The following is a 21,366-nucleotide window of genomic DNA, read 5'->3' as shown; positions in this document are numbered from 1 at the left end:
GGACAGGAATCTGGGTTCTTAGGTGAAATCTCCAAATTTCAGTATGTGAGATCAATTTTTAAAAAAATTTTAGTATGTTGGATTGTTTAAATTTTTAAACGTATGAGTCCAATAAAATTTATCTGCAGGCCAGATGTAGTTGATGAGTGACCAGTTTGCAGACTCTGAAAGGTTGGAAAGATCTCTGCAATAAAGGGAACGGGGACCTGGGGAGCCACCAGGGCCTGAGGCAGCCCTCTTTCTGGATCTGTGGTCCCGGTTTCTGTCCCTCTCTGCACAGTGGCTTCCTTCTGCCCCCTCGTGGATGCTGCGTATGTTAACCATGCCTATGGTTTCTGCTTACTGGGGCTCAGCCCTACAAACATATCTGACTCAGCTGTTCGGTGTTCCACTTCCAAAGTCTCAGGAGAAGAAGCTGATTGGCCCAGTTCAGTGTTGGTTCCAATCCTGGTCCAATCAGTTGGGTCAGGGAGGGGTGGGATCAAGGGGTATGAACATGGTGGCTTTGGCCTTGACAATTACTGGTGGCATAGACCGGTATGCCTGGAACCCACAGCAACACACAGGTAAAGTCTGGAGTCTGTTCATTATAAGTTTGTTTAGGGCCATGCCATGGTACGTGGTCAGTATACATGGAGTATCCACCATTTATCAGCATAGTCTTCAGCACTGAGAACGCAAAAAAGAATTAAGACGTGGTCCTTAACTCCATGCACTCGCAGTGTAGTGGGGAGAACACAGATCACTGGGATACGGAGCGATACGGGCGCTAATGGAGGGATGCAGAGTATTGTGGGAGCACACAGGGTGCCAATCCCAAAGCTCTAGAACATTCTTAAGCACTTTCTGGCTCTTCAGAGATTCAGTGGTTACAGTCAGACAATCACTGTTGGTACTTTACTATATTCTGATTTCTTGACATTTGAACTTCTACATGCATCATGTATAATCATTCTTGATTAATCAAGAATATTTGATGATGAACCACTTCAAATACCCCTACCCCCCCATGCCAGAGAACAGAGCGCTTCCCAGATTCATCAATAAGAACACAGTTCTGCCTGCAATACCATCAAAAAGGATAAAACATTTAAAATGAGCGTAACAAAAGGAGTACAAGACTTTTGCAAACTACAAAATATAACTGAAAGTAATCAAAGATCTAAATAAATGGAGAGACATTCCATGACCATGGATCCCAAGACTTAAAATTGTTAAGGTGTCGATCAATACTCCCAAAATTAACCTTATAAATTCAACAGAATCCCTATTGAAATCTCAGCGGGCTTTTATGGGCAGAAATTGGCAAGCTGACCGTAAAATGCATATGGAACTAAAAGGACCCAGAGTAGCCCAAACAAAATCTTGAAAAAAGAATAAAGTTGGAGGACTCACACTTCCCGATTTTAAACCTTACTACAAAGCTACGAGTAATCAAGACGGTGTGATCCTAGAATAAGGAGAGATATACAGACGAATAGAATAGAGCCGAGAGTCCAAAAGTAAGCTCATTCATTTATGGCCAATTGATTTTTGACCAAAGTGCCAAGACAACTCAATGAGGAAAGATAAACTTTTGTAGACTCAGCAAACAGCCAAGAATTCATTGTAAATATGGTTGTAGATCACCACTGGGGAAAGAGCAGGAATGTTAGGTGAAGAAAAATGAAGGCATCAGGGAAAATATCCTACAGTGCCACGTAGGTTGCAGAATTTCCCCATGTTCCTTCTGTTCTGAATTTCGGGACAGAATCAAGAGGAAGCCACATTGCAAAGAGGTCTTTACCATTCACAGAAAGGAGGGTCACTTTGGGTCTGAATGAGGACTTTCCTGGCGTCATGTATTTTGGTGAGTTTGCTGTGTTCTGGGCCCTCTAGGGTTCCTGCTGACAACTAACTTGACCAGTAGGGGTCACTCTCGCTGGGGTGTTTTCAAGATGGGCAATCATTTTGGTCAAAAACTAACTGTTGTGTTCCACTGCAAACACCAGAAAACGTCCCCAACTCAATTTGGGGAGAGTCCCCTGGTCTTGGCCCAAATGCGGCTGTGAGGAGGAGAGACTTGGCTCCTTTTCAATGTGTTGGCAGAAAGAGCTGGGGAGGAGGCCAACCGATTGCTTTATAACTGTACATTTTCCCCCCAACCTGGGATTCAGTGTTGCATGGTGGTTGAAAGTGAGGCACTGGAATCCCATAATTTCTGGCCCTGAATCTCCATGCTACCCCTTCCCAGCTGCTGACCTAGTATTCCTCTCTATGCCTTAGTCTTCTCAACTACGAAACGGGAATAATAGCTACCTCATGGGAGGTGGCGGGTGGGGATAGGTTGTAAGGAATAAATGAGTAACGTGTGTAAGAGTTTAGCACTGGTACCCAGTTAGAATGCAGAAAATTATAGCTACAATATTATTATTATACTACACATCGGATAATTTTCTGTGGTGCAGTCTGACAGCACTCCCTCAAGTGCATTCTATGGCCTTGGTACCCAAGATTATAATACCCTCTCTCACCCAGGGCTCCCTCACACCTTCCTCACCTGGGGTTTCCTCACACCCTCCCTCACTCGGGGCTCCTCACACCTTCCTCACTCGGGGCTCCTCACACCCTCCCTCACTCGGGGCTCCTCACACCTTCCTCACTCGGGGCTCCTCACACCCTCCCTCACTCGGGGCTCCTCACACCTTCCTCACTCGGGGCTCCTCACACCCTCCCTCACTCGGGGCTCCTCACACCCTCCCTCACTCGGGGCTCCGCACACCCTCCCTCACCCGGGGTTCTCTCACACCCTCCCTCACCCGGGGTTCCCTCACACCCTCCCTCACCCGGGGTTCCCTCACACCCTCCCTCCCTCGGGGTTCCCTCACACCCTCCCTCACCCGGGGTTCCCTCACACCCTCCCTCACCCGGGGTTCCCTCACACCCTCCCTCACCCGGGGTTCCCTCACACCCTCCCTCACCCGGGGTTCCCTCACACCCTCCCTCACCCGGGGCTCCTCACACCTTCCTCACTCGGGGTTCCCTCACACCCTCCCTCACTCGGGGCTCCTCACACCTTCCTCACTCGGGGCTCCTCACACCCTCCCTCACTCGGGGCTCCTCACACCTTCCTCACTCGGGGCTCCTCACACCCTCCCTCACTCGGGGCTCCCCACAGCCTCCCTCACTCGGGGCTCCCCACACCCTCCCTCACTCGGGGCTCCTCACACCCTCCCTCACTCGGGGCTCCTCACACCTTCCTCACCCGGGGTTCCCTCACACCCTCCCTCACTCGGGGCTCCCCCATAGCCTCCCTCACTCAGAGCTCCCTCACCAGTTGGATTTTCTGCATTTTTCTTCCTCTGAGGACTCATGGGATAACAGCCTCCCATGAACAGCTGTTCTTCTTAATGCCAGGCCTGGAGAAGGTGGAGAGACCTCTGTCATCCATGAGGGCCGGACTCTCCTCCAGGAACTGAGCTTGTGGTTTCCTCTCACCTTGTGCTTCTTGCAAAAATGATCAGGGGTGGGGTGGGTGGTAAGAGATGGGTACAATGTTTAGCTGGCTGAAGGGAGCAGGGATATTTTGTGCGGGAGGCGGTGGTTACTGGCGTCTTCAGAGGTGGGATGGTGGCATCCTGAGCAAATTCCTTTCTTCCAGGATTTTCCCAAAGATCTTGGCCACCTCCAGGGCACAGCCCCAGTGGATCGTGAGCCCGTAGCCTCCATGGCCATAGTTGTGGATGACCTGGGAGGGGCAAGAGAGAAGACCCAGGTCTGCTCTAGAAGATTCATGAGCTTCCTGAGGTATCCTAGCCAAGCCTGATGGTACCAGACCTCCTCCTGGTACCCTGGTAGGATGGTGGGAACCCAGGGAAGAGAAATCAGGGGGAGTGTTTGGGGAGCTGCAGGTCAACACCCTAGACTCCTCCTCTATTTAGGAGGCAGACCTGCTTTAAGCACTCAGCACAGGACAAGCAGAATCATCTGGAACTTGAGGTCAGAGATCCCTGCCCCCCACCCCCATCAAATTATTTGAAGTTCTCTAAATCACTTTCGTTGATCCCATCCTGCTCTGGACAGCTGAACCTCCTGTGTTAATAGGTAGACTCTTCTACCCACCAAAGAAAAGCAGGGGGGCACAGTATGGATGGACTCTGGAGAGAGGGCAAGACCCCAGGGGGCTTTTTCAAAGCTGAAACCATCTTCAGAGAGTTAAACCCTATATATGACTCTACCCTCGACCCCACTGCCACGTACACACACACGACCTCTCTACAGATAGACACACAATCCTCTGTTGACACACGACACATATAGGAAACTCTCCTATACACACATACATCCCATAGGATTGGAATAAAGGAGGAAGGGTGACCTAGATTCCTTCAGCCTGGGGCAACTCCCGCCATTTCAATAAGGCCAATTCCTACCCCATGAGAGAGGACATGAGAGGGGACCCCCAAGAGACGATGGGGCAGCCACAACGTGGGCATCTGGGAAACGGCTCCGGACTCAAATTCAAGTCATATCCCAGCCTTGCCCCTCATCACTGGTCTGATGTAGGCAAGTTGACTTCCACTTCCGGCAACCCCAGTTTGCTTATCTGAAGCATCAGGACAACAGTCCCTATCCCAAAGATCTGCAGGGGAGATTCCATTAGGTCGTTCTTGTCATGGACACAAAGTATATGCTCAGTGAACTCTCCTGTTCCTTCTACTCGACCACAGCCTCTAGCAAACTGAGTCACTGCCCTCTATGTAACCTTAAGCAGGCCCTTTACCATCACTGAGCCTCAGTTTCCTCATTTATAGAGAAGGGGATATTATCCACCACTGCCTCCACCTGAGGTCAGCATGACTGTCCCTCTGGAAATGCCAGAGCCTTCTTAGGAGTGGGGGAAGGGCATTGCTTTCCTTGCCAGGAGAGCATACCTCTGTGTCTGAAGCTCCGACTTGAAGCTGTTCTCTTTCTAGTCGAACTTGGGGGCGTACTGGCCGGAAGCCAGTCCATTCACTAACAATTTTTGCATCCTGGAAAGAAAAGTGTTGGTGATTCACCTCTGTTGTTGTTGTTGTTGTTTTTCTCTGATACCCTTTTAGGTGATAGAGAGTTAACTTTTGGAACCTCATTACCATCACCACCACCACCACTATCTTAGTCACTTTTGTTAATTACATCTAAGATGATCACCACCTTTATCGGCCACCAGCATCCCTACTATCAGGACTACCATCTCACCGCCAGTTATATCAACGATCCCATCTTTGTTAGCCACCATCTCCACCAGCCACCACCGTGATATCGCCTCAACACCATCATCATCGCCACCTTCAGCGTTTTCTTTTTTCTTTTTTTTGGCCACGCCGTGTGGCATGCAGGATCCTAGTTCCCCGACCGGGGATGGAGCCCATGCTCCCAAGCTTGGAGTCCCAACTGCTGGACCGCGAGGGCGGTCCCGTGCATTTCATCAGTATCAACACCAACCACTACTTCCGTCCCCACCTTCACCACCATCAATTGTCATCACTGCTAGAGGCAAATGTGAAAACTGAGATTTCTGCCACAAATACGTCTGCTCCTTGTGAAGACAGACTGAGGTGTTTGGGAGATGTCATCTCAAGAGAGAGTAACTCTTAGCCATGACCAGATGAGTTTCATCAGCTCACAGCAAGGATTTCCCTGTACATTGTCAATTTCTGGTATAATCCACAGTCCCCTGTTGGAGTTACTTTGCCCAATTATCTCAGCCATGGTATCTTCCCATCCTCAAGTGTCTTTCTGATCACGCTGCGAGGACCCTGGTCTAGGGCACTGATACGTCTCCCCACCTCACCTTCAGTGTGGGCTCCAGTCTGCAGCAGCCTTCCCAAATGGTGTTGTGGTCCTGGATATTGTTTGTCTCGCTCCAGTTCCCCAGCTGGAAGATGCCTCCAAGAGTCACTGCCTGGATGCTAGGTAAAAGTGGGCAGGGTCAAGGATGAAGGAAAACGAAGCCTTTGAGATAAAGGAGGCGGGGGGCGGGTGGTCGCCGTGCTCACCTTTACCACGTTTGCCTAAATCAACACCAACATTATCACCCCACAAATATCGAGAACAAACTTATGGTTACCAAAGGGGACACTTGGGGTGGGGGGGAAGGAGGGATACATCAGGAGCTTGGGATGAAAACACACACACACACACACACACACACACACACACACACTGCTATGTATAAGATCGATAACCAACAAGGACCTACTGCGTAGCACAGGGAACTCCACTCAATATTCTGTAATAACCTATATAAGAAAAGAATCTAAAAAAGAATGGATATATGTATATGTATAACTGAATCACTTTGCTGTACACCTGAAATGAAATCAATATTGTAAATCAACTCTACCCCAGTAAAGTTAAAATATTAAATAAAAAAGTAAAAAAAAAAACCATTATCATCCCTGCTAATGATACCATCAACATCACAGCAATTTCCACTGTCATCACCATCAACTGCCACCACCTCCACCATCACCACTAACATCACTGTCCTCTTTGTTGTTCCTTCTAATGTACAGCATGGTAATGATAGTTTACATTACCGGGTGGTATACTTGAGAGTTGCTAAGAGAGTAGATTTTAAAGGTTCTCACAACACCCACAAAGAACGGTAGTTACGTGAGTTGATGGAGGTGTTAGCTAACCTTATTGTGCTAATCATTTCCCACCATATACATATATCGAATCATCATGTACACTTTAAATGTACCCAATGTTAGATGTCAATTATATCTCAATAAATCTGGGGAAAATATGGTCACCTCCATCAACAACAGCATCTTCACTACTGCCTTCCTTGCTACCATTAATATATCATCACCATCAATTCCATTCACCATTTCCGCCACCACCATTAGCATCGACATTGATACCACCATCTTCGCCACACCACGAACATCGCCATTGAGACAGCACAGTCACCACATTAACATGGCCTTTGTGACTGTCATCTCTGCCATATTATTAAAAGTCATCATTGATAGAGTCATCTTCAGCAGCACAGCTACCACCCCCAGCTCCCACTCACCACCATCAACACTGATCTCCTGATCGATAACAATACCATCTCCACTACCACAATTCCTCTGTCAACAATATTATCATCCCACCACCACTGCCAACACTGCTGGCGTCACTGCCGTCACATCCAGCACCTTTGTCTCCACCATCACCGCCACTGTCATCCCTAATCATGGTCAAGATAGAGCCCAGGAGCCCAGGGGAATTCCCTGGTGGTCCAGTGGTTAGAACTCTGCACTTTCACCACCCAGGACCCGGGTTTGATCCCTGGTCAGGGATCCCACAAGCCATGTATTGTGGTCAAAAAAAAAAGCCCAGTTAAGGCTGAGTCCTGCCTTCCCAGAGGTTTAGTGGTTCAACTTCACTTAAAAATACTGGAGGAAAAAACCTGAAAAGACTAAGCAAGAGGGACTTCCCTGGTGGCACAGTGGTTAAGAATCCACCTGCTAATGCACGGGACACGGATTCGATCGCTGGTCGGGGAAGATCCCACATGCCAGGGAGCAAGTAAGCCCATGCACCACAACTGCCGAGCCTGCACTACAGCTACTGAGCCTGCACGCCTAGAGCCTGTGCTCCACAAAGAAGAGCAGCTCCCATTCACCGCAACTAGAGAAAGCCTGCTTATAGCAACGAAGACCAAATGAAGGAAAAAAAAAAAAAAGACTAAGCCAGAAAGAGCCCTGGGGCCAGCAGCGAGGACATAAAAAGAGCAGGAAGTGCTTCCTCTTCCACCCTACAATGTCAGATGTTTACCCCGGGATGATGTATGGGGACTTGTAGATGCCTCTCTCTGGGTCATGGGTGATAATGAAGTGCTTCATCCATGGGGCATCCACCTGTTGATTGAGGACAGAGAAGTCTCATCAGGAGAGTTAACTCAGTGAGCTCCCTTCCCCTGCTCCCCTCTGTGACCAGACGTTCTGACAACAGTGGCAAAGTCATTCTTTAGCTGTCCCATGACTCCTCGGTCCCAAGTCTGCACCTGACTGCTTGCTTTTGCAGGAAGAGCTGCCCTGATTGAGAGCCACCCCGGTCCTTGAAGCATCACACATTCTCATCCCCAGAATAGGCCAACACACGTGTGTAGAAGCACATACACATTAGCTCACCTCGGGAACACACATAGCTGTGGATGCACTCCGGTACCCTCACGTGGGCACACATGTGCACACGTAGCCACAAACAGGTGTGCCTCAGGCACATGCACACACACACAGTGAGACATGGGGTGGAACAATGCTTACACACCCGGGCTCTTAAACCAGGTTGCTTGGGTTCTAGTCCCAGTTCCACCGCTTACTGTGGTGTAAACTTGTACGTATTACTTAAGTCCTCCATGCCTCAGTTTCCCCATCTGTAAGATGGCGATGGTGATGTGATAGTATCCATCTCAAAGGGTTGCAGTGAGGATCAAATTAATTAACCCAATGAAGTGCTCGGGTCTGTGTCTGGCACTTAGTAGACACTCCATAAACGTTTGCTCTTTTTATTATGATACAGACATAGGCAGCTCCCACAAATGGACAAACACACACACACACACGCTTTACTATTAAGAAGAACCCTGCCCCAAAACAAATATGCTTGGGAAGGTCCTATGGGCTCTTCTTGTTTCTTTAACATGCAAATTCCCTGAAGACTGGGGAGTGCCTCTAACAGATGTCCCCGATTCAGCCTCTATCTTTGGAGATGAAATAAGCAGGCAGAAACAATCTGTCAACAAAAAGCTCACCCCTCACCTTCAGACTCACCTTAATGATCTGCCCCCGGCCCGGCTGCAGCAGGGGATCTGGTTGCAACGCCCCAGCCCACACCCCAGTGCAGTTGATAATCACATCCGCGCCTCCTCTTGCCACCTGGTAGCAACCAATAGGGCAGGTGGGATGGGAGGGGGTGAGGACCCTAGTATCCTTTGCCTCCTCCCACCCTGCAACTCTCTGCTCCCTGTGGAACAGCTAGGAGGGGGCTCAGTGAGGAATCCATGGACCTGCCTCCAAATCCCGTTCTGCCATTTACCTACTGTGTGACCTCAGAAATGTCCCATCACCTCCTCAAGGTTCAGATTCCTTAGCTGTAAAATGGGGCTGGTGGTATCTGATCATAGGCTGCTGTGAGGCGCCAGTGTGCCTCTGCCTATAAAAGTGTTTGGAAAGGAGTACTATGGAAAGGGGAAACCTTCTTGGAACCTTCTAGAAGAAGTCAGAAAAGATGTAGAGATAGTTTTCTCCCTTCTTCTGACTTCTTTTTTTTTCTTAAAAACTGCATATGTATATATATTTATTTATTGGCTGTGTTGGGTCTTTGCTGCTGCACACGGGCTTTCTCTAGTTGTGGCGAGTGGGGGCTACTCTTCACTGTGGTGTGTGGGTTCCTCATTGTGGTGGCCTCTCTTGTTGTGGAGCACAGGCTCTAAGCTCGCGGGCTTCAGTAGTTGCAGCACATGGGCTCAATAGCTGTGGCTCGCAGGCTCTAGAGTGCAGGCTCAATTGTGGCGCACAGGCTTAGTAGCTCCAAGGCATGTGGGATCTTCCTGGACCAGGGATCAAACCTGTGTCGCCTGCATTGGCAGGCACATTCTTAACCACGGCGCTACCTAGGAAGTCCCTGACTTCTTTTTATTTCATTCTCTTGCCTTCCACTCTGCCAAGACATCTGCAGAAGGCACACTGGAAACCGCAGCTCCATGTATTGTGTGGGATGCCCCATAATTTAAGGCTGTAGCATCATGGGCACCCGAACCCCCAACCCTGCCCCAGTGACTCCCCCCACAGGTCAGTCCTGGGACACACTGCTGTTTTTCATGAGCCAGTGTTTGCCACAATGGACTGTGAGCCCATTGGGATTGAGAGCTGTGTCCAAGTCAACTGTATATTCCAAGTGCCCATCAGGGCTTGACCTAGAGCAGATGCTCATACCGGTTAGTGGCTGCAGGTACCAAGAGTCTTCCATGTGCCAAGCACTATTCGGGGTGCTGGGATTGACTGAAGTCATACAGCAAAGCTCCTGGTACATGGCCAGGGCCTGCTGACGGTAGCTGCTACTGCCATTGTTATTGATGGTGGTGTCACTCTGCAGGTAAGTCAGTGGAGGCCCTTGGCTTTGTAGGAACTTCAACCCAGATGTTGGTAGGGAGCACCCAAGCATCTGGAATTTGGGGCTGGGTGCAGCTGATACTGAGAAGAGGCAGCCAGCTCTCTGGCCCTAGAACTCACTGAGGCTCAGATACAGATTAGCCCCTAATGGTGACCATGGTCCTACTGTCCCTTTGCTTCCGTCATCAACATCAAGGCAGAATGCCTGAGTCCTTCTGAGATTAAAAATAGGCCTAGAGTCTGGGACAGGCCTCAAAGGGACCTTGGTAGCCTGAGAAGGCCCCCTCCCAACCCCGCAACAGGAAGCAAAGTCCTCCCCTCTTTTTTTCTCTCCCACATCCAGCCCCTTCCAGCCCTTCAGCTCACCTGCTCAAAAGACTCCACCTTCCGCAGGAAGAATTTCACTCCCCTCTCAGTTAACCTGGGATGATCAAACACATCAAAAAATCCAGTGTTCCGTTCTCTATCTGATCCCTCCAAGAGGGTGGCATGGGGGACATTTCCCAAAGAACCTTTGTGGATGTTGGTCCCACAGGATGGTACTTGAGAACATGGCTATGTAGTTCAGTCAGCTCATCAATACCTTGGTGGACTAGTGGTCCATGAAATGTCCCTTGGGAAAACTGAGATGGTCCAAGCCCCTCATTGGGCAGATGGGGAGGGGAGAAAGGCCTTGCTGAAGGTCATACTATGAGTCAATGATGGGACTGAAACTCAGACCCAGGCCTCTTACTACCATGATGCTGGTAGTAAATGGGGATGAGATGCAGAGTGAAGGAGGGACAGGGTTGGACCAATGTTGAATGATCCTTTGTTAGAAGCAAAGCATGAGGAAAGAGGTGGGCTGGGGGCACCCACGTCTCCCCCTAAATTTCACAGAGAAAAAACATACGTCACTATTAGGAATAGAGTAGAAACATTAAAAGAATAGGAAGTAAACTATATAGAAGCTAAAGCATAATATCAGGATTATTTTATCCACATGGTTTCCACAAGATAGAAAAACTGGGAGCATTCTTTCCTGGAAGAGGCTGGGCAGGAGTCCTAAGTGTCCCGAAGTTGGCAGACATTACCATGTTTTAATACAATGGTTTCCAAACCTGGCTATAATGACAATTACTCAGGGAAACTTCCTAAAATACAAATTTCTGAGCCCCACTCCAGAGAATCTGATTCGGTAGATATAAAGTGGGATCCTGAAGTCTATGTTTTTAAAAACCTCCCCAAGTCATTTAATAAAAGCCACCATCCACTCTAGATTTTTAAAAATCTTAGTAAAATAATAATATATAGGATATCTGTGGAATCTTCCTTCATGTGAATGTATGTGAATATAAATACAAATTGCATCTCTCAAGCTAATGTTTGCTAATTTAGAACACTACACAATTCCTATGAACATAAGGAACAAGACAGGGACATCCACTATTATCTGTATTAGTGTTATTCTGGAGGTACTGGCCTGAGCAGTTAGACAAGTAAAAAAGAATGAGGTGTAAAAATAAAAGCCAACTTATGTTTTGTAGATGATGTAAATATATCTAGAAAACTTAGGAGAATCTATTTAAATCTATTACACTAACATCGCAGATTTCAGTGAGGCCAATAATAAACATCACATGTAAAGAGCTTCTCAGATGGTTCCAACCAGGTACGGAAACCACTGCCTTAGCGCACAGAGCTGGTCAGGACCAAGGATAGCTCCCACCAAACCTAAAGGTTTTCATCAGCATTTGGGGTTGGTCAATACAAAGACAAATCCCCTGAACTATGATTCTCTACAGCTCTGGTCCCTGTGAGGTGCTTTCCTCAAAGTAAAGCTAAAAATCTCACCTTTCAGTCAGCCACTGCAGATACCTCCTCCCCTCCAGAATCAGGCTTGTGTTGAACCAGCCATAGCTAGAATCACAGTAGGCAAAAGGTGGGAATAGAGGATCAGAATCAGAGCTGTATTTGAAAGCTATCAAAGGGAGGTGGGAGCTGTCACATTCTTTGGGTCCCCAAAGGGTAGAGCAAGGCCCACTGGGTTACATTCAAAGGGGAAGTGGTTTTTCACTCAAAGCAAGGAAGCATTTTCTATCGAAGCCATCCCTAACATTGGGGTGTGCAAATGGAAACTGATGTGCATCTGTAGAGAGGATTCAGACATGGGGTGAGATGAGGAGAGGACCAGAGAGACATCAGGCTGTAGAGAAAAGAATAGAGAGGTTTAGACAGGGTTGGAATCCCATTGTGGTCACTTGGCTGTGTGACCTAGGGAAGTGATTTGGCCTCTCTGAAGCTCAGTTGCCTCATCCACAAATAGGATAGTGGTATGGAATTTCTGGGCTTGAGATCTTCGATTCCACATCCCCTACCTCCATAGTCTAAGGCATGGTTTGGGTGTGTGGGCTCTTGGAAGGAGCTGGACGGAGCACTGGGAGACCCGGGTACCAGAGGCTCTAGGCCTGGGATGGAACAGGAAATTTGGTGCCTCCATTTTCTGGACAAGTCTATCTGAATTGTGGGGCCTCAGCCCCTTCACCCATGACAATAACCTTACCTGTAATCAGGAAACATGTCCAGTTCTCTGGGAGTCAGCTTCCGAAATCCCAGAACTATATCCTTCCAGTAAGGGTCCTTTAGAGGAAGAGGAGAAGGCAGCACAGGGATTGATGAACACCAATCAGAACAATAATAACAAAAATATATGTTGTTTATTGTGTGTAAAGCACGGTTCCAAGCATTTTACTCATACCAGTCCATTTAATCTTCACAACAATGCACTGAGGTAGATACTACTTTTAGTCCCATTTTACAGATGGTCCCATTGAGGCTCAGAGAGGTTAAGTAACTTGTTTAAGGTTACACAGCTAATAAATTGTGGTGCTGAGATTTGAATCCACAGAGTTTGGCTTCAGAGTCCATGTTCTTAAGCATGATGCTATCTGATGGGTAAGAATAACGCTGAGGATGAGTGATAGGGCAAGGGTCATAAATACAAGAGAAAAAAAGGGGCAACAGTGAAGGTCACCAAGGGATGGGAGTGGGGGTAGCAGAGAGGTGAGTCAGACAAGCTGGGGGAGATTTTGGCCTCACCACTGACCACCTTGAATTCTCTGAGACTCAGTTTTCTTGTCTGTATGTTGGAGATTATAATCACTCCTGGAAGGTAACAGATAATGAAAGTAATGCCCTTAGCACAGTGCTAAACACTGAATAAACCTGGGAGAACTGGCATGAGATTCTGGGCACCCAGCCAGACCACCCTCTCTAAACAACCTGAGAACATCCCCCACAGCTGTGCCTTTCATAACACACAGGGCACCACGGAGTCACAGACAGCCTGGGTTCAAATTCCAGCTCTGCCACTTAAAGCTTTGTGAGCTCAAGTAAGTTACCCCATCTCTCGGAGCCTCTAGTTTCTCATCTGCAAAAGGAGGACAATGATAGCACTTACTTCCTGGTTATGATGAGAATTAAATGAGTCACTAGTTATAAAGTGGTTAGGACAGGGCCTGGCACATGGTAAGGACTATAGAAGTCTGTGCCAGGGTGAGTGTTTTAGTCCATCTTGATGGAAAGTTCTGGGACCTCCAGGGAAGCAGGAAACCTTTTGGCTTCAGCATCAAGTGACCACCACTCCAGGAGGTGTCTGAGTTTTACCCATACCACTCAAGGAAAGGCTAGTTCCCCTGGTTCATCAGAAGATTCTTTGATCTCTGCCAATTTAATAACAGAATTGAAAACAAAAATAATTTTTTAAAGCAAAAATAGAAATCAAAGTAAACCTGTTTTGAATGCAGGAGTCTTTGCTTAAGAGGCTCAAAGTACCACCCCACCCCACCCCCGCCACTCCCTGGTCTGTGATTAAGGCTCTGCCTACCCTCTGTGATCAAGGACTCCTCACTCACCGGAACGGCTTCACGGAAGAGGTTATAGCCTGAGACTGGGGCCAGGCCCATGCTTGCAGCGTTGGGAGAACCGATGTGGCTCAAGAGATAGTTGAAGGTCTGCTGGTTCCAGTGCCTGGAAGGATCCCCCAGAGTCTCAGTCACCTAATACCCTGAGCTGGACAAGAAAGCTCCAAGGGTCGGCTTGCATGGGGTTGTGATCAGGCTGGTGGGATGTATTCAAACCCAGAAATCCACCACGTTCACTCTGCAGTGACCCAAACGCTACAGGTCTTACCCCTCCCCAAACTTTCTAATATTTCTCCATCAATAGGATAGAGAAGAGGGGAAGCAAAGGATGCTCCATCACCATAGAGAACAGACTTGTGGTTGCCAAGGGGGGAGGGGGTGGGGGGAGGGATGGAGTGGGAGTTTGGGGTTAGCAGATGTAAGCTGTTATACATAGAATGGATAAGCAACAAGGTCCTGCTATATAGCACAGAGAACTGTATTCAATATCCTATGACAAACCATAGGGGAAAAGAATATTTTTAAAAATGTATATATCTGTAAGTACAACTGAATCACTTTGCTGTACAGCAGAAGTTAACACAACATTGTAAATCAACTATACTTCAATAAAAACTTTTTTAAAAAAAAAGGAGGGGCTTCCTAGGTGGCGCAGTGGTTAAGAATCCGCCTGCCATTGCAGAGGTCATGGGTTTGATCCCAGCTCCAGGAAAAATCCCACATGCAGCGGAGCAAATAAGCCCGTGTGCCATAAAAAATAAAAATAAAAAAAATAAAAAAAAGGATGCTCCAACACAACCATTTGGAGCCTACCTCTGGCTTGGGATCATGTAGCCACAAGTTTAAATGAAAGCCTTGACCGCTTTGGGGACTGCGAGCCCCGTGGTTCAGGCTCACTCTGGGCAGCCGCCACTGTAAATGCCAGTGGCAGACGTCGCTCACTGTTTCTGAACACTTCCTCTTCCCCCGGGGCACAGAGCTCGATAACATTTCCTAGATTCCCTTGTAGATAGGTGTGGCCATGTGGCTGCATTCTGGCCAACAGACCCTAAAGCCTCCTCCCAACTGGTCCTCACGCTGGGCTCCTTCCGCAGGCACCGGCCCATGGCAACATCGGAAGCCACGAGCAGGATGGCAGAGCCACGAGCTGGAAGGAGGCTGGGCCCTTGAATTGCCACCCACCGATCAGGAATATTGGTTTTGGAATTTATGGGCATAAGAATGAAACTTCCGTTCGAGCTGTTATTCATTTGAGGGTTCCTTAGTTGAAGCAGCGGGCGGTTTCTAAACTAACAATGACCTCTACCGCTTCTTTGCTAAACCTGAACATCCATCCACTCACTTAGAGACATTCCTGATGGACGGATGCATTGAGCATCGATGGCTACCTGCTTTAGGGGAGGGATGGAGACAAAGCCTCCATCCGGTTTCTCAGCCTTTCGGCCACAATCAAGTGTAGCAGCTGTCTGGCCCACAGCAGGGATTTAATATTTATTCCTATTGTCTTTATAGCATGTCAGGCCAGAGCCTCCACGAAGGGTTGTTCTTGGTGATGCAGCCCCTCCACCCTCGGGCCATTCTCTGGGACCCTCACTCACGCCTCTTCTGGGTTGCTGGGCTTGGAGAGGTAGGGCTGCCAGAGGCCAGCAGCCACGTCAGTGTTGGTGAGGGGGGTGAAGCGGTCTGCATAGACCTTCACATCCAGCGACTGCAGGACCGAGTGGTAGCGCTCATGGATGCAGAGGGCGGTGGACAGCCCAATGACGCCCGCTCCGATCACTACCACGTGCATCGTGCCAGCCTGCAGGAGGGAAGGGTTGAGGTGTGTCACTACCACCAGGACCTCCATTGTCATCACCGCCATCGCTGCCATCCACTGATGGCTTAGAAGATGCCAGATGCTGCCCAGCCCTTTTTATCCTTGATCCACCCAGTGACCCTCACACATGGAAAAATTGAGGCACAGAGAGGTAAGGCAACTTGCCTAAGGTCACACAGCCAGTACGTGATGCAGCTTTCTCTGGGGAGCCTCCTTGAGTACCCTGTCTCAGGCTGGGAAAATAAAAAGGACCTAGCAGAGTGCCTGGCCAACTGTAGGCTGGGTGGTCTGATGGTGAGGATAATGGACTTCAAATCTCAGATCTCAGCTCTGCTGTCTGCTGGCCATAACCTTGGGCAAGATGCTTCTCAAGCCTCAAATTCTTTTTCTGGAAAATGAGAAAAATAACTCATGCCTCAGGGAGTAGATGGGAGTTTTCACAAGATGACAAATGTAAAAAGCTTAACACGTGTCTAGTGCAAAAGAAGTGACTTCCTGACATTTGTGGAGCACCTAATGTGTGCCAGCCTCTGTGCTAAGTGCTTCCCATGCGCCATTTCCTCTAAGTCTCCCAACATTCTCACAAGGTAGGGGCTGGTGTCATTGGCTCCATTCTACAGATGAGGAAAGGAAGGCTCAGAGAGGTGGAGTAACTGACCCAAGGTCACAGAGCCAGTAAATGGTGCTGCCAGGATTTAATTTTAATTCAAATAAACTCGATACACATTTACTGCACACCTACTGTGTGCCAAGCTGGCAGCTAGTGGATGCAGCTGTGAGCATATTAGACACAATGTCTGGCCTCAGAACTCAGATCTTCAGCGCATCCCCTCCAGGCCTGCCTTAGGGTGCTGGGCTGGCTGGGTCCTCGGAAGTTTAGAAGACCTACTAGCTTTTGACCTTGAAGCTGCTTGGGCCTGCACAGCAGGGAAACATCCTGCCGGCTCCTGCTAAGGCAGAACAAGGGGACTTTTTGTGCCCGGAAGGGCCAAATTCAACTTTCCCTCCTCTCTGCTCACAACTCTCCTCCCACAGACCTCGCCTCCTGGCAACTGTGGCCTGTGGCCCCAAGCAGCAGGACATTCTCAATATGGCCTAGTTTTGTAAAGGGGAAAATGGCTCCAGCCCACGAGAACTGGACTCTGTTGGCGTTTTGGCAGCCAAGCTGGAGATAAAACCAAAAATGGAAATCATCATTCCTCTGGGTGATTCTCCTTCCAGCCGCGAGCCTGGGCTTGGTGGCAGGGGGACCCTCTCAGGGGCCCCTCCCCTCCCCCCCCCCCACATCCTGTGCCTCAGGAGACGCAATGTCCTCAGCTGTGAAATAGGGTTAATCCCCATCTCACGGGGTCAGCCTGAAGATTAAATGACTAGCCTGGTGAAAGTTCCTGGTCCAGGGCCTGTCCTCAATCTGTGGTGGCCTCCTTCTGTCCCCCAGCACCTTGAAAATAACAATGGAAAGAACACTGGCTGAGGAGGAGGAGAGAGGAAGGAGAGAGAGTCAGATCTGGCTTCACTATCGGCTCGCTGTGTGACTGTGGCCAAGTTACTTCCCCTCTCTGGGCTTTTTGTCTCTGCATAACCTCTGGAGATTTGACCACTTTTGTACATTGACAATAAGAAGGCAGGAATAGAGGGTTTTCCTGTATTTTCCAAATTCCCCATAATGAACCCGGGAGGTGGTGTGGCTTGGAGAGGTGGTAGCAACAGCTCAGGCTGGGGGTTAGACAGCCTGGATCTGGCACACACCAGCCATGTGACCCTGGGCAAGTCACTTCACTTGGCTGAGCAAGACGTTTCTGGGCAGGGAGAGAGACTTCAGACCAAAGCCATCACATGACACGTCTCCAATAACAAGGCTGGTCAGGCGTGGCAAAGCCTCTGGTTAGAAGCAGTGGCATATGCCCAAGAGAAGAGCATGAGGGGGGACCCAGAGCAACTTCTGGAACCAACTGACCAAGACAAAGAGGGACAAGTCACAGCGTGGGGCTCAGTTTCTCCAATGTCTAAAATTCTAAAGATGAGCAAGACAGCATCATGCAGAAGGGGAAACTGAGCTTCACAGAAGGGGAGCCACTCAGTCAAAGTCACACGTTTGTGTTAAAAAAATTTGTAGAGTCTTGGGGTTTTAAAGTCTCTGTGAATGAAAAGGTGTGGCAGTGGGGAGATTACAATCACAGCTGCTGGCTTTTCAGCTTCTAGGATGTGTCACTCATTGTGCTAAGAACTTGACATGCATTATCTACTTTAATCTTCTAACAACCCTTGGGGTTGTCTTTATGCCCATTTTACAGATGAGGCAACTGAGGCTCTGGCACCAGCTAGTGAGAAGCAGAGCCCAAGCCGGCCTGACTCTCAAGGCTGTGTGCTTACACCCCCTGCTAATTCCACAATTTAAAAAACCATCAAATTAAGCAAGTGAAAAAAAACAGCCAAGCCTTCCTTGTCCTGCAGTGAAAAAGACATGAAATACAACGAGTATAGGAATTTTATTGTGTTGGTGGTAGGCATAGAACTGAGAAGGGAAAATGTGTGTCCTACGTCAATTAATTAGTTAAATAAATGAATCAGATTTGATACTGATTGTAACAACTGTGTGTGTGTTAAAGTGGAATATAAATGCATAAGGTTCTTATCAGAACTGACAGTCAGACTGTAGGATCTGACAGACCCAGCCTCCAGTAAAATCATTCATATATGTGGGTAGTGAGCTCCTGGACTCGTTTGTACACAGCTCTGTTATTGTTCAACCATCTTCTTGTTTTTGCTGATGTTTTTATTAGTGTTGCAGTTTTATGCTTTATGCCATTACTTCAAACAAGCATGCTTGGAGTGTGCATTCAGGAAGATGCAAACAGCTGGGGTTATTACATTTGTGTGTGTGTGCGTATAATTATAATGTCTGCATATTGGTGGAGTACGAAGGGGGTTTTGGCCGTCTGCCACTTCCCAGACACGTATAGATGCAGTACAGACATCCTCTTGCTTTATCCTCTCAACTGCTCTAAGAGGTTCTACAGACGTGGGACTAAGGTTCAGGGAGAGGAGGAAGTCACTCCCCCAAAGTCACACAGCCCGTGCGGGACAGCGTTCGGATCTGGACCCAGTTCTATCTGAGCTTTCTGCATGGCACCATAGAGCTCTTTAGGCGGCCAGCAAGAAATTGGCACCTGACACTTTCTGCTCACTTTTCAGTCCTGTATTTGTTTGCTTATAAACTTCCTGTCCCTAGAATGGACTTTGAAGCAGCTCATGCCTTGGATGGCTACATGCGCAAAAAAAAAGGAAAGACTTTTTTTTTTTAAATCAAGTCACGGGTAAGGTATTTGAATGAATATAATCAGCTCCATATGGCTACCTCTTATGAAGTTTCACAGTTTATCTTTTAAAATGGAACAGAGTCTATAAACGCTGGAAAACCAGGCTACCAGCTACCAGCCCCTCCAAATAGTAATAATGATTACCATTTACTGAGTATTTGCTATGTGCCCAGTTCCGTGCTAAGCCCTTTAGGGTCATTACCTCTTTTCATACTCAGATTAACCCTGGAAAAAAGTGAGTTCTAACCCTTATCTTCCAGATGAGGAAACTGAGGCTTGGAGAGATGAAGGTTCTTACCTGCGGTCCCTGCAAGGTTGTCACCTGCATCAGGCTCCAATGTGGACCTTCTCTGTTGACACTGGGAGGACACTCAGATCTTCTGTGCCACCCACCCCCCAGCCCCTACTCACCTGACGTGCCAAACTTCTGGAGGAAACAGGCAGCTGCTGTGAGCACAGGGTCCTATCTCCCAAAGGGAGGCTTCTGATTCTGGGGCCTCCTGTCCTCAGCCGGGACTGGAGCTCAGGATCAAAGTCTGAGTTATGGACAGGGCACAGCGAGGGGTGGGGCTGGGCATGAAGCTCTCTCAGGGGCTGGACCTAGGCCAGGCTGGGAGACCTCACCTCCCCTCGCTCCAGTCCCTGAAAAGTTGCCTGACTTTTCTGGCTGATCCCAAGTCCCTGCGGACAGGCCTCGGGGGAGGGAGGGAGGGAGGGAGGATAGGGGTTCTTGGAGGGCTGATGGGCACAAGGAGGTCTGTCTGCCGGGCCAGCTGGAGACGGTCCCCTTTCTTCCCTCTTCCTGCTGCCACCCTGGGGGAGGGGAGGGTGGCTCCCTGAGCCACTGTGAGTCTGGCCTGCAGGGTGGGGGTGGTCAGCCTGGCAGCCCCTGAGAGGAGGTCAGAGACATAGGACAGGGGCTCCCGGGGCTAACCTGCCAGCCTAATGCCATTCTGGGATGCTGGGTGGATGAGGCCAAGGAGAGCCTCGATTCCTGTTTGGGTCATAAAGATGTGTAGCTCTCTGCTCCTGTATCCCAGAGACAGGAACGGCTGGACACCAGGTCCCTCCTCTGCCAGAGCTAGACCTGGAGCAGTGATTATGAGAGCTCAGAGAGCATCGGGCTTCTCATTGTATGGATGGGGAGACTGAGGCCCAGAGAGAGGGACCAACCAGCTCTGGGTGAGGCATCCTTTAGGGGAGTTTTGAAGGTCCAGCCTCTAACCGTCTACCTTCGGCGTCATCAAATAAAAATGTGCAGATGACATAAGAAAATGCATGGAAAATACTAATGCATAGTATTTTTCTTTAGTAATAAAAAAATGAGGTGAACTCTACCTTTTATTTATAGACTTCCATTTTATTTGAATTTTTTAAACAAATGTCATGTATCATTTTTATATCTCACAACTTTAGGGAAATTCCTCAAGCCTCAAGTTCATCATGGGAACACTTAAAAGTGAACAAAAGGTAGCCATATATCTTTATGTCCTCCCCGTTCCAGCAATGATACGTGTTTTGTGAATTTCAACGTACCAGTTCTAAATACCTTACCTGGATTATCGTACTTGATCTTGCAGCAGCCCTAACAGTGCTGTTATTATCAACTCTCTCTTCATAGCTGAAATTCAAAAACTGGCTCCCAATATCCACTATACCTAAACATATGTCCATCCTAAAACCCAACAACCCTTTTATGTACCTACCCAAGAGAAGTAAATACAAACATCAACTAAAAGGCTTGCACAAGAACATTCATAGCCCCAAAGTGGAAACAACTGAAATGCACAAACAAATTGTGATGTTTCCAGACAATTCACATCATGGAATATTACACAGCAAAGAAAAAAAGTCAATACTGCTACACACAACAGCTGGGTGAATCTCACAATCACTACTTTGAGTGGAAGAAGTCAGGCAGGAAAGAGCCCATACGGCGTGCTTCCATATATGTGAAATCCAAGAAAAGGTAGAACTAATTGATGGTGATAAAAGATATGGGAAGAACGATTACCTCTGGGGCACAAGGATGTTTTCTGGGATGCTAGAAATATATCCCCTAATCTAGGTGGCGGTTACAGGAGTGTATGTCTATGTAAAAAGTCATCAAGCTGCATACTTAAGATTAAGATTAATGGGGACTTCCCTGGTGGTCCAGTGCTTAGGACTCTGTGCTCCCAATGCAGGGG

The 21,366-nt window shown here is 48.3% G+C and overlaps 1 protein-coding gene across 2 annotated transcripts; it reads right to left on the bottom strand.

Annotated features, from left to right (window-relative positions):
* Positions 1–3,111: 3,111 nt before the first annotated feature.
* DAO (D-amino acid oxidase) lies at positions 3,112–19,658 on the bottom strand. 2 transcript variants are annotated; one of them, XM_057746108.1, is made up of 12 exons: positions 19,589–19,647; positions 15,637–15,839; positions 14,030–14,144; positions 12,679–12,755; positions 11,970–12,035; positions 10,503–10,557; positions 8,796–8,900; positions 7,798–7,880; positions 5,816–5,933; positions 4,914–5,012; positions 3,478–3,727; positions 3,380–3,398 (listed from the first exon to the last, which is right to left on the bottom strand). In XM_057746108.1, exons 2-11 carry the CDS (start codon positions 15,828–15,830, stop codon positions 3,596–3,598), a joined length of 1,044 nt encoding a protein of 347 aa, XP_057602091.1. In that variant the 5' UTR covers positions 15,831–15,839; positions 19,589–19,647; the 3' UTR covers positions 3,380–3,398; positions 3,478–3,595. The 2 variants fall into 2 exon arrangements, with proteins under 2 accessions (XP_057602090.1, XP_057602091.1); XM_057746107.1 differs by having other exon boundaries at positions 3,112–3,727; positions 19,589–19,658.
* Between the last annotated feature and the right edge of the window lie 1,708 nt (positions 19,659–21,366).

Source organism: Hippopotamus amphibius, chromosome 8, assembly GCF_030028045.1.
Source record: "Hippopotamus amphibius kiboko isolate mHipAmp2 chromosome 8, mHipAmp2.hap2, whole genome shotgun sequence".
NCBI lineage: Eukaryota > Metazoa > Chordata > Mammalia > Artiodactyla > Hippopotamidae > Hippopotamus > Hippopotamus amphibius.
The sequence above is the reverse complement of the archived record's forward strand: the minus strand, read 5'-3'. Positions and strand labels throughout refer to the sequence as shown.

Bases quoted from the DNA above. Each gene is read 5' to 3' on its own strand.
- DAO (XM_057746107.1), bottom strand. From the start codon at position 15,830: ATGCACGTGGTAGTGATCGGAGCGGGCGTCATTGGGCTGTCCACCGCC. The intron at 7,881-8,795 runs GTGAGTCTGAAG...CTCAATCAACAG, and splicing joins GCCGGGGGCAGATCATTAAG to GTGGATGCCCCATGGATGAA. The intron at 5,934-7,797 runs GTAAACATCTGA...ACTTTTACCTAG, and splicing joins TCCCCATACATCATCCCGGG to CATCCAGGCAGTGACTCTTG.